The sequence below is a fragment of the Antechinus flavipes genome, chromosome 5, assembly GCF_016432865.1.
Source record: "Antechinus flavipes isolate AdamAnt ecotype Samford, QLD, Australia chromosome 5, AdamAnt_v2, whole genome shotgun sequence".
NCBI lineage: Eukaryota > Metazoa > Chordata > Mammalia > Dasyuromorphia > Dasyuridae > Antechinus > Antechinus flavipes.
The window spans coordinates 192,840,171-192,853,546 of NC_067402.1; the positions used below are offsets into that span (position 1 = coordinate 192,840,171).

At 34.3% G+C, this 13,376-nt stretch overlaps 1 protein-coding gene across 2 annotated transcripts in view; it reads left to right on the forward strand.

The window, feature by feature from the left end:
- Positions 1-13,376, forward strand: part of LOC127564550 (C-type lectin domain family 1 member A-like) — a 31,607-nt gene that overhangs the window by 11,228 nt on the left and 7,003 nt on the right. The window contains exons 2-4 of one of the 2 annotated variants that reach the window (XM_052001152.1): positions 3,958-4,056; positions 5,184-5,360; positions 7,991-8,142. In XM_052001152.1, coding sequence (XP_051857112.1) covers positions 3,958-4,056; positions 5,184-5,360; positions 7,991-8,142 — 428 coding nt within the window. The remainder of the gene's footprint in view (positions 1-3,957; positions 4,057-5,183; positions 5,361-7,990; positions 8,143-13,376) is intronic. The other variant, XM_052001153.1, reaches the window with a different exon arrangement.

The following is a 13,376-nucleotide window of genomic DNA, read 5'->3' on the forward strand; positions in this document are numbered from 1 at the left end:
CCCTCCCTCCACCCCCTCCCCTAGATGGCAAGCAGTCCTTTATATGTTGGATATGTTGCAGTATATCCTAGATACAATATATGTTTGCAGAACCGAACAGTTGTCTTGTTGCATAGGGAGAATTAGATTCAGAAGGTATAAATAACCCGGGAAGAAAAACAAAAATGCAGATAGTTCACATTCGTTTCCCAGTGTTCTTTCTTTGGGTGTAGCTGCTTTTGTCCATCATTTATCAATTGAAACTCAGGTCTCTTTGTCAAAGAAATCCACTTCCATCAAAATATGTCCTCATACAATATCATTGTCGAAGTGTTTAATGATCTCCTGGTTCTGCTCATTTCACTTAGCATCAGTTCATGTAAGTCACGCCAGTCCTCTCTGTATTCATCCTGCTGGTCATTTCTTACAGAATAATAATATTCCATAACATTCATATACCACAATTTACCCAGCCATTCTCCAATTGATGGGCATCCATTCATTTTCCAGTTTCTAGCCACTACAAATAGGGCTGCTACAAACATTTTGGCACATACAGGTCCCTTTCCCTTCTTTAGCATTTCTTTGGTCTTATCCCCACTCTTAATAGATCCTTCTCTCCAAGATTATCTCCCATGTATGTTATAGTTTGAATTTAGTTATCTAGATATCTCCATGTGCCTATGACATAGGTACATGAGATATATACCACATTATCTCTCCCATGAGGAGGTGAATTCTATTTCAGCTTTTCTTTGAATTCCTAGACCTTAACATGAGTGCTATGCAGCCCATAAGAAATGTTCCTCCAGTGACACTGACTAAAAAACTTGTGTAAGAATGATTCCCCTTGCATTTAAATAATTCCAATATTGTTGTGTCTTGGAATCTTTACAAAGTGATAAGTCAGTTGCCTAATTTAGCATGGTACTTAGCAAATTCTCTCACTAATGTATTTAAGTACTCATTGGAGTTCACAAGTATGGGAGTTAACTAAACTTGTGAACTTCAATGAGTACTTAAATACATTACTTGTGAACTCCAATGAGTACTTAAATACATTACTTGTGAATCCCAATGAGTACTTAAATACAGTTCACAAGTTTAGTTAACTCCCATACTTGTGAACTCTAATGAGTACTTAAATACATTACTTGTGAATTCCAATGAGTACTTAAACACATTACTTGTGAACGCCAATGAGTACTTAAATACATTAGTGAGAGAATTTGCTAAGTACCATGCTAAATTAGGCAACAGACTTATCACTTTGTAAAGATTCCAACAGTTGTGTCCCTTAACATTTGCAAAGATAATACTATAAAAATTTCATGATTGGAACTCAAGGAGCTTGACATAATAACTGGGCTAATCAATTAAAAGTAATAGACCTTTAATTTCATTTACATTTTAAAAAATGTTTTATTAACATTCTTTTCTAGTTGTTAGGGGGAATATCATGTGCTTTAAGTGCAGATATACAAAGGAACATGGTACAGGAAGAGGGGGCAACAAGAAAGGTAACTAGGGATCATCCCCTGAGGGCAGCGGCTGGCACATCTACAACTATAACAGCTAAACAACTTTTTTTCTCACTGAGCCCAAGAATGATATTTCTCAAGTGGGAGGGGGAACAAAAGATCAGTATTCACCCAGGGATTTTCATAGGGAGCAGAATGGGCAGAATGGCCTTCAGGTCATGGCATGAGGATGAACCAATTGTTTCAATTGGTTGATGAGTTAGCATTTATAAGTGCCTACTATGTGCCAGATACCCTTAATAAGCACAGTTTTCTTTCTAGAGACTTTTCCCATTGTCACCCTAGGATCTTTCTAAGCTTCTGAGACCCCGATCATATTCATGAGATCATTTCAGGGATCCAGATAACATAAGTGTTTGGACAGGGGAAGAATGGTGTTCTTCATTGTTCCCTTTGCCTCTGTTGTCACAGCTATTTAACTAAAAAGGTAGACTTTTCTAGTTTGGAAGTTAAGAGTATAGAAAACTCCAGATGTGGAAAATTCCAGAAAAGATGGCAGGAGGAAGGAGACAGTACAGAGAAAGAGAAAGTATGACTAAGACACCTGAAAAATTAGATTCCCCACCCCCCAGTTAATGCAGTTAGTTTATGTTGTTTTTGGCCAGTTACATTCCAAATTCTCAAAGACTAGGATAATGACTTCTATTTATTTTGTCCTTCATTGTCTCCATCCCAGGAAAAGCACGCCAGCACAATGAGATGGAGATGGAGAATTTGGTGTCAGTGCTCCTATTTTCTTTGTGGTATCTTTGAACAAATTACTTCTTTAGGATTCTATTCCTTCATCTTAATAGTAAGGTTCATACTCAAACCTAACTGTTGTCAATTCCACTACACATGCATCCCTTTATCTCTGCTCATACATCCAGGGCCATCTGCAGTCCATCTGATCCATCTCTGGCCACTGGACCCAGAGGGCTCTGGAGGGGAAAGTGAGCAGGTGACCTTGCCCAGCCTCCCTCATTTAAATCCAACTCACATCTTATGGCATCACCTCCCTGATGTCACGGTCCTCTGAAGGACAACGATTCTTTTTGTACAGCAAAATAACTAGACATGTATACTTATATTGTATTTAATCTATATTTTAACATATTTAACATGTGTTGGTCAACCTGCCATCTAGGGGAGGCAGTGGGGGGAAGGAGGGGAAAAATTGGAACAAAAGGTTTGGCAATTGTCAATGCTGTAAAATTACCCATGAATATAACTTGTAAATAAAAAGCTATAATTAAAAAATATCTGAAAAAGAAAAAAAAAAGAAAGAAAGGAGGACAAACAAGAACATTTCACACTTAGAACTATCCTAGTCTAAGCCCTCATTACCCCTTTTCTGTACTACCATAATGATCTAAGAATTTTTCTGGAAATATATAATCTCCCTTTCCTCTACAACCTGTTTGCCCTACAGCAAGCTGACAAACTTATATTTCAAAAGTGCAGGTTCGATTCTGCTCAGAAAGCTTTAATGGTTCCCAATTGCCTTTGCACTAAAATATAAACTTTTTTGTTATTTATAATTTGATCATGGCCTATTTTTTCAGGCTGAATTCACATTACTATATTTTATATACTCTATTCTCCCCCCCCCCAATAAAATCACCCCATTTGCTATTCCTTATACACAATATTCTATTTCTTCTATTATTTTCCACAAGAAGTCCAGCAGACTTGAAATATTCTCTCTCCTGACTTCAAAACTCCCTTGTAAAGTTTCTGCTCAAGTTCTTTCTCTTTCAAGATACCTTATTCCTACCACTTGTAAATTTCCAGTTCTCTTGCACCATTGTACTTTTCCCCAGCCTATATTAACTTATCTGTGACTTTATAATATCCTTCAAGTAGAATATAAACTCCTAGAAGTTAGGAACTAGCTCATTTTCTATTTGTATTTCCTGTGTCTGATTTAATGTTTGGAATGTAGTAGGTACTTAATAAATGCTTATTGACTGATTAACTAGATAATCTCTAAAAATATAGTTCTTGTTCTTGAGTCTATGATCATGGAGCTGTGATTAAGTATATAATGTCAGATTAATTAGTGCCATTGAAAGATTTACTACCCAATATGATTCATAAAGAAATGTATATTTAAAAAATAATGTACATATATAATCAGAAAAATAAAGAAAACATTAAAAAAAAGAAAGATTTAGGAGAGGGTTTTGCTTTAGGCAGGAATGAAATTCATGTCTTTTAACTTCACCAACTATTGAAGCTAAACAATCTAGTGACCAAGCTATATCACTATCACTATCCTTGAGCACCAAGACTATTTCCATTGGTGCTTTTATATTCTCAAACTTTACTGTACCTGGCACATAATAGGCATTTAATAAATGTTTGTTGTTTGATTGAATTTGATTATTGCTGAATTAGTTTCAGGGGAAAAAGAAAGACCAGCTCTCTAGATCATTAATTCTTCTTGTTTTTCTAGGATACTTAGCTATTTCTCCATATTGGCGTCCAGTTGCTCTAACTCTGTTGACTTTGTGTCTGTTGTTGCTAATTGGACTGGGAGTCTTAGGGCTTGAATGTAAGTACATATTCAAACTCAGAATTTTACTGGAGTTCAAGGATTTGCCTCTGATGAGAATGAGAAGAAAAATTTTTTTTTAGCTTTATCATCACTACAATCTAAGGGGTTCAAAATAGCCAGCTGTTAAATTTTTAATGTGAACATTTATACCTGAGAAATCAGCAAACTTCATTGCCTTATTAATTTTATAGACTATCTCAAATGGAATTCCAGTAACCATCTTAAAATTAATATACTCAAAACTCATTCTTTCCCCTTAAATCTTCCTCCTATTTTTTCTATTACTATAGAACAGAGCTTCTTAAACTTTTTTACTCTCAACCCTTTTTGCCTGAGAAACTTTTATGGGATCCCAGGTATATATGTATATAAAATAGAAAGCATTTACTGATAATAAATTATAAAGACACTTATTTTAAAACAATTCTTTATTATACATATAATTTTTTACCATTTATTAAAGACAAAAGCAGATTTGCATACTGATGAGATGGATGTGCTTGTTTATTTTTACATAAAGAATTAAATCTGGACAGAATATTTGATACTGCAGGAGACAGAGCTTTCAGAAACCTTTTACTGTTGCAAAATTTTTTATGATCCCCACATTCAATTACAGTCACGACCCACAGTTTAAGAAAGTTTGCCGCAGAGCCACGTCCTAGTCCCTCAGGCTCATGACCTAAGAATCATCCTGGATTCCTCACTATCTTTTACCTCCAATATCCAATCATCTGTTGAGGAGATCTATCAATTTCTCCTTCGCACAATTGCTTAAATGTGGTGCACTTCCTGCTTTTTTTTACTTTTCTCTTTCTTTTCTTTCTTCTTCTTTTTTTTTTCTTCTGATACCACAACCACTCTATTGCTGGTCTTCATCACTCAGGAACTGGACTATTACAGAAATTCTGATATTAAATATTTATCAATATATTCCTGTTCTTAGTCCATTCTAGAGCATGGGGGAGGGGAGCAATCTACATTACATAAACATTTAGTGAGAGCCTAAGTTATGCTGGTGGGTAGACACTGCATACAGAAAGTGGAGCAAAGAAGCCTATATACAGTATTATAAAATGATAAGGACATTTTCACTATACATTTTGATCATGTCAGTGAATCAGTTTTTCAGATCAATCAACTCTCAATCACCCAAAGGCATATTCTCAATCAAAAGGAAGAAAAGCTGGGAAACTTTTCTAGACAGTTACATTCTCTACAAGCCCAGAACAGGAAGCTCACAGATACTCTGCAGCACCTGGCTAAAAAGCTCTGTCGAGAACTCTATAACAAAACAGGAGGTAAGTTCCCTGTATTTGTTTGTCTAATAGGGCTTTTGTTAGCACTATGATGTTGTTCCATTATTGTTATTCTCTTGGACAAAATTATTGATTGCTCTATAATTTGTTATTTGACCCACTCATTCTTTAGAATTAGATTATTTAATTTCCAATTGATTTTTAGTCTATTTTCCCTGGCTTTTATTGAATGTAATTTTTATTGCATCGTGGTCTGAAAAGGAAACATTTACTATTTCTGCTTTTCTGCATTTGATTGTGAGGTTAGCACTACAATAAAAGAAAGTGGTGAGCCCCACATGTGTAGAGAGATCCACATATTGTAAAGGCTTCACCTTGAGATGAAGAATAGACATCTTGAAACTTTTTCCCTCCTCACCATTCTCCAAGGGATACTTTTGTTCCTACCTAAAGGGGAAGCAGGAATTTGGGGCCAGAGAGACTTCTCAGAGAGAGGGGGATGTGAGCTAGGATTATATCTATCTGCTCCCTTAAATATTGTTCCTTTAGGGGATATGATTGGGTTTCATCTAACTTCTAGATTGCTTCAGCATTTTGGGGGACAAGGGGACATGTATCCAAAGTTTATCCCTTTCCTACCTAATATGAGTTCCACAGTGAACAAACAATGAATGGGAGTAGGGGAAAAATTGCATTTATCCTTTTCATAGAAAAACAGAAACCAGAGAAGGTATATATAGGAGTATACCAGACAATACAAAATGAAGGTATTCTCTCGTTAGGAACAAGACAACTCAGTTTAACCAAAAGAGAGTCCTGGATCTTACCCAAAGGGAAATTCCCTAAGGTGTCTAGTGGGCTCTACTCATGAATTCCCAAAGTCTTTATCTTCAGCAAGTTGAAGTGAGGTTGGCTTTTTCTACCTTTTCTCACCAAGCTAAAAGTCAGGAACACCTGAAATAATTTAACCTTAAAGAAGGATTAAACCTTGACTAGTCTCAAAGGGAACTGGTCCATCATAATCCCAAAGGAGGAACTCACCTCAGATTCTCATAGAATCCTAAATGGGATTGGTGAAGGCTGAGCTCTCTTGCTTTTCACTAGCTCCTCCTTGCCCCTGAAATAGTCCAGGGCCTTCATTTCCCCCGATATGGAAAGAATCCCATACCAATGAGCTTTGGGACTGGGGTTTCAGCATTCAGAATTTTTCTTTGATAATTTTTTTGTTTGGAAATTTTTTTTTCTATTAAAGTCCCTGAATCTTAAAGCTGGAAAAGACCTTCCAATCTAATTGTATCTGAATATAAATTCAAACTAGTAATAGCTAATATTTACATAGCCCTTATAGTATTCCAGATATTGTGCTAAGTACAAGATAAAATTTGAACTCAGATCTTCCTAACTCCAAATCTCAGCATTCTATTTATTAGGCCACCTGGCTGTCCCTACTGTTAAACAGTGTCTCAATGCTTAGTGCAGTGACTGGCAAATAGAAGGCACTTAATAAATGCTTATTGATTAATTGGTTATTCCACTTTCTCTTGAAGTCTTCTAGTCAGAAGGAAGAATACAATGGAGTTTTTTTCTTAATGAAACCTAAGAGTATCTTTGTTTTGTGGATTATTCAATTATTAACTCAGTTTACTTGCAGTTCACTAAAATCCAGAGATTTTTTTTCATTATTATAATTATATAATGATATAATTATTCCTCCATCTTATACTTGTACAGTTGATTCATTTTAATATGAATTCAGGAAATTTCATAGGTTTCAATAAAAAAAATTAATTTGATTTAACCCATCATTCTAATCTAATGAGAAACTTTTTGGATTCTAATTTTGTTACCCAGAATGTTAACAACATTCTTTTGGATTTCTTCCAGCTGTAAAGTTATAATCATATATTTGTCTACACCATTGATAAAAATGGTTTAGTAGTATAAAGAAATATTCCTGGGACATTCCACCAAAAATACCTGTCAAGTAGAAACAACTAATTAAAAATAAAAACCAGCGTCTATAAACACATTAAATACACACTATGTGTCAGGCACTGTGCTAAGGACTGGGAACACAAAGGAAGAATGACAGCCCATGTCTTTCAAATGTCCTTCAAATCACTTTTTTAAAATCCTAAAAAAAGGGGAAAGGAAAAAGGGAAAATAGGGAAAGGGTGAAGAAAGTTAACTGGCTCCAGATGGGATGAAGTCCTGCAGTTTGCAGAATGATAAGTTTTTTAATATCAGAAAGTCTAGAAAAGCAAATAGATATGAAGTGATGTGAGGAATTAATGAGAGGGTATTATATAGAACCACTTCAAATGTAGGCTCCTTGAGGGCAGGTACTATTTCTCGTTTAGCTTTATATCCCAGTGATTATTCACATAGTAAATATTCAATAAAGGCTTATTGATAGATTGGTTATCTGAGTGAGATAGTATTTAACTATAAGAAGGAATTAACAATAACTTGATGGAGGAGGAACTTATTAATTCTAACTTCTTTCCTTTAAAAAAAATTTATTATTGCTTTTCCCCCTTACATCACTATTTCTTCCTAACCACTCTTTTTACTCCCTCCTCCCTAGAAAATTCCGTTGTAAAAAAAAAAAAGTGGGGAAAACAGTATAGCTAAATAAATTAAATCAATCCAATGTCTGGTTTCTTTCCTAGAACACCGATGTAGCCCCTGCCCAAAGAAATGGAAATGGCACAAGGATAATTGCTTCTGTTTCTCTAAGGAGAGCAATACGTGGCAGGGCTGCGAACATTTCTGCACTGCTGAGAATTCCACCCTTTTGAAAATAGAGACACAAGATATTCTGGTAAGGCATGCTTAATTGGGGCTTTTTGTCCCTAAATTCTTGAGACAGGAAGAGAAACAATGCCTCAGGTTCCTTTTGACAGCTTTCATTGGGTGGGGGGATCTAAAAAGAATATTTTCTAGCCCAGCATCTCAACATGGCACAAATAAGATAGTTCCCATGAGGACTGAAGAAGCCTAGTAAGATCTCTGTTTCAACCCCAGATCAGAAAACTGGAAGAATGTCTGAGTTTCAAATGTCTAGTAGTTTTTTTGATAAAGAAAGAGAATCATAGTATAGAGTAAAATGAACAAGAGCAGGATTGTTGGTTGTTCTCTAAATATCCACAGTTATCTTCCTCTCGAATATACAAATTATTGACTTAAAAATATAGACCATCACTGTGAACAATGTTATCATCAAAATTCCTACATTAAAGGGCTATTATTAACACTAAGAACTGTATAGGAAATGAGAGTGGGCAATATTTTGAATGATATGTGTGATGACCGTGTTCCCTGGATTCTTTAAAATCAGCCAGAGTCAGGATAAGCAAAAGTCCTTAATCTTTATTCTTTGTCGAAGGGAGAGGAGAGAGCGTGGACAAGGAATCTCCTCTTTTTTTTACTGCAGGGAGTCACCTCACTTGTCCTCCATCCTTTTTTTTCCCTCCTCCCTATACACCAACCAATCAAGCCAGCACAGAATGGTGGGACAGGTCATTTTCCAAGCAAATGCTAATAGAGTATTATCCAATTGGTAATTAGCCTTAAGTGCTTGCTTGTCTGAACCTCAGTGCATGAACTCAAGAGTTTCAGCCCTTTACAGATATGGAATATCATTCTAAAATAACTGGAAGAATGGTTTTGTTCTCCAGGAACATGACAGCAATCTTGTACACTGACATAAAGGCATACTGAAAACTAAATATTTTTTAGAGTCTCATACTACATGTCTATTGTTGCTTTTGCTAATGTTCTTCCTCTTCCCTTGCTTCCTCCCCATGTTCAAGGCCTATAATCCCTTCAAGTCATAACTCAAGTTCTACTACCTTCTTAAAACTGAGACAAAAAAGTCAAAATGGAACAAAATCTGTCATATTTGCTGCTATTTGTGACCACTTATGTCTACTTGTGGACTTTACTTTTTGAATACTCTAGTACAGCAGTTCTCAAACTTTTTAGTTTTGGGATCTCTTTATACTCTTAAAATTTATTGAGGACCCCCAAAAATTATTTATTTATGTAGGTTATTCCTATTGTTATTTACTATATTAGAATTTAAGACAGTCTTACTATGAAAGAAATCCTTCACAGGAGATCCATTTAACATGGTTTCTTTTAATCTTTTTGGTATTACATGGATAGCAATCTCTTGCTTTTGCTAAACAATGGATTCTTCTTCTTTTCCAGTCACAAATCTCTTTGATAATATATTTTTGGCCTATTCTTGTGCATAATTCTTGAACTTACTCACATTTACCATTCATCTCTTCATTGCCTTTGGATACCTCTTATTTCGATTCTTCTAGGATGGTGCTTTATTTTTAAATTACTAATGATTACAGAATATTAGTTGAATATTGGTGCTACAAAGTTTTTCTGTTTGTTTCAGGGAGAAACTTGGGGTCATTAAAAGAACAATGCAGTTCCCCAAATGGAATCTAATCCTTTGTTTTCCTCCTGTTCAATTCTCAGTGCAGTTCATTGTCCATCTGTAGTATCTGTTCAAGGTATTTATATACCACTATGGATAAAATCTGTAGGCTGTTCCCTTTAAGTATATGCACTGATAACTAAAATCTATGGACTGACCATTCAATTGGTAGTCTGACTACAGACATTCTTCATCTACTTAAGTTTTCCTGGGTGAATAGTTAGGTTAAACTCTTTTGAGTGACTATGGATTTCATTTAGGAGGCTCTGCAATGTTTTGAGGTTTGATACAAGTCCGATGTTATCCACAAAAATGGATCATCTGGAGGATCTCATCATCTATAGGGAATTTCTCATCTACTTGGTCTCTTCACCCATCTACATGACAGTGACAAACACCTTTGGTGAGCATACATTTTTTGTCTCATTTGATTTTAATAATCAAAAAGTCATTGAGCAAAATTATTTCTACTGTTTCATTTTCCAAGAAACCTTATATAATTTTTACATGCATTCATGTGTTCAACAGAGAGCTTTTAAAGTGACATTTTGTAATGCCAAAATAAAAGCTTTATAAACAAAAAAATTAATCATCACTGAGAGATTTTATAGTTTCTGCATTTTGCAGTCATTGTGTAATTTAAAAAGTCAGTTTCTATAAGATATTATGAAAATTTATCTATTCCATTCTCATTAAGGATACTCAGGATATTTGGGCAGTATATTCTCATAAAGATTTTGTAGAGTTGGGAAAATAGATACACAGATTGGTAACCATTGCTATTTTCACAATCACATTTTTCAAGTAGAAAAGTGTTAGAAAAAGTTAATGACTTTTGAGTTTCATATCTCTTAGTCACTTCTCCATGCCTTACCACCTAGCTTTATAGCTCACCACTTGACTCAACATTGGGCAGCATCTTATACTCTATATATTTGACTATTTTTGGCTCTGGATTTTTGTGACATTGTTCTCTCCTGATATTCCTTTTGCTTGTTTGTTCCCTCCTCAGTGTCCTTGCAAGATTATCTATGCCTTGAACCTTATATGTTATATCAGTATGCCAAAGGCACTAATCTGGGCCTTCTTTTTATTCTCTACAATCTCTCTCTTGGCCATCTCATTAGCTCCCAGGAGTTTAAATATCATCTCTTTCCTCCCCACTTAATAATATATTTTTTCAATTACATGTAAAGATAGTCTTCATTCACATTTGTAAATAAATATCATATCTTTTAAGGCAACTTCTATAATTATATGTTAAGTCCTCATATCTCTCTTATATTATGGTTCATATATCTAGTTGCCTGCTAGAAATCTATATCTATAGTCCTATAGGCATCCCAAACTCAACATATCTTTAACTTTCCTTCCAAATCCATCTTTCCTGATAATTTTCCTTTTCCTACGGACAACACCACTATTCTAGTCACCCAGTTTCATAGCCTGAGTCATTTCCAACTCCATACTCTCCTACAGTTTATGTAATCACTTGCAAGACTTGTCCATTCTGGTTCCACATCTTCATCCTCTTCCCTTCATTCAAGCAGCCATCACTCTACTTCAGACCTTTCTCATCATTCAACTGAATTATTGAAGTACTCTACTACTAATTCATCACTCTACAATCAGCCTCTTCTCTCTTCCATGCATTCTCCATAAAACTGCTAAATTGATAAGATTGGTATCACCATGATGCTTCCAGAATCAAGAAGCTTTGTTAATTCTCTATTGCTTTTAGAATAAAATACAAAAGCCTTTCTCAGTATTACTTCAGCCCATATTTGAAGACTCATGCTATTAATCTCCTTCATATATTCTAAATTCCAGTCAAACTTTTTTTACTTGATATTACCCATACATAACATTTCTCCCTCCCATCTCTTTGTCCTTGCACAGTTTCCCTCCCTTTCCCCCATGTTTAATATACTCTTCCTTTCTCACCTATTAGCATCTCTAATCTTGGAATGCCAAGTTTTAGCTCGAATGTCATCTTTGGTAAAAGAGCTTTTCTGATTCTGGTTGTTGGTGTTGCCACGTCAGATTACTTTGTATTTATTTTGCACATTTTTATATTTATATATTTACATTTTTTCAACTAGTATCATATAAGCTTCTTGATAGCAGGGATATTTCCTTCAGATGCTTGTTATGTTTTATGTCAAGCATGCTATTTTAGCATCTAATCAATGATTATTGAATTGAATTAAAATATTATTTTCCCTATTTGCTGTTAATAGGATGATTTACTTGGAATGTCAGAGGGAATCAATAAAGATACAAATTGAGACAATTAATAGCTTCAGCAAAGTTGCAAGTTACAAAATATACCATCAAAAATTGTCTTTTTATACAATAGTAATAAAATGCAAGAAGCACTAATAGAAAGAGATATTCCATTTCTAATAATTACAAAATACAAAAAAATCGGGGACTTATGTAGATTAAATTATAAAATATCCATGATAAATCTCATGTCAATGTAAATAAATTATAATATTACTCCCCAAAATAGCACTTTTAATGTTATACCAATCAGATTAACAAGAAGACAGCTTATAGAACTTAATAAAACAATTAAAAATTCATTTAGAAAAATAAACTATCTACAATATCAAGGGAAATAATGTAAAGAAGTTGGGATGAAAAGGAAAGAAGTTGGGAAAAAGAAAGCAGATCTCAAACCATATCATGAAAATCACCTCATATTGGTTAAAGAATTGAGAGATAAATCAGTACACTAGATATGACAAGAATCAGAATCAGAAGAATCAGAAAAAAGTTGAACTCAGTATCCCAGTGTGGAAAACATAAATTTCCTGGTTACAAACAACAACAACAACAAAAACCTTTATTTCTTTTTTCTTATTTTTATGCCTTCCCAGTTTTTTTTCTGAAATGATTCTATTCACAATATCTTATAGCACAATAGAATTCTATCACAATCATATAAAACTTGTTCAATTATTTTCCTATTCATGGGGCATCCCTTCATTTTCTAATTCTTTGCCAGCATAAAAAAGAAATGCTATAAGTATTTTTGTAGAAATAGGTCCTTTTTCCTTTTCTTTGGTCTTTTTGGGAAACAGACCTAGTAGTAATATTTCTGGGTATGCACATTTTTATAGCCCTTTGGAATTGTTTTCCAGAATGACTGGACCAGCTCATAAATCCATTAATAAGCATTGTTTTGATATTAATGCATTAATGTTCTTATTTTCCACATCCCACCCAGTATTTATTTATTTATTTTTTTGTTTTCTGTCATGTTGGCCAATCTGATAAGGTAATACCTCAGAGTTGCTTTAGTTTTCATTTCTCTAATCATTAGTGTACCTATTTTTCATGTAACTATTGATAACTTTGATTTCTTTTATTTGAAAACTTCTGGTTCCTATCCTTTGACCATTTATCAACTGGGGAGTGGCTCTTATTTTTATAAATATGGGCCAGTTCCATATATATATATATATACATATATATATATATAAATGAGGTCTTTATCAGAAAAACTTGTAAATTCTCCCCCACTTTCATTTTCCTTCTAATTTTGAATGTATTGATCTAATTTCTGAAAAGCCCTTTTAATTTCATGTAAT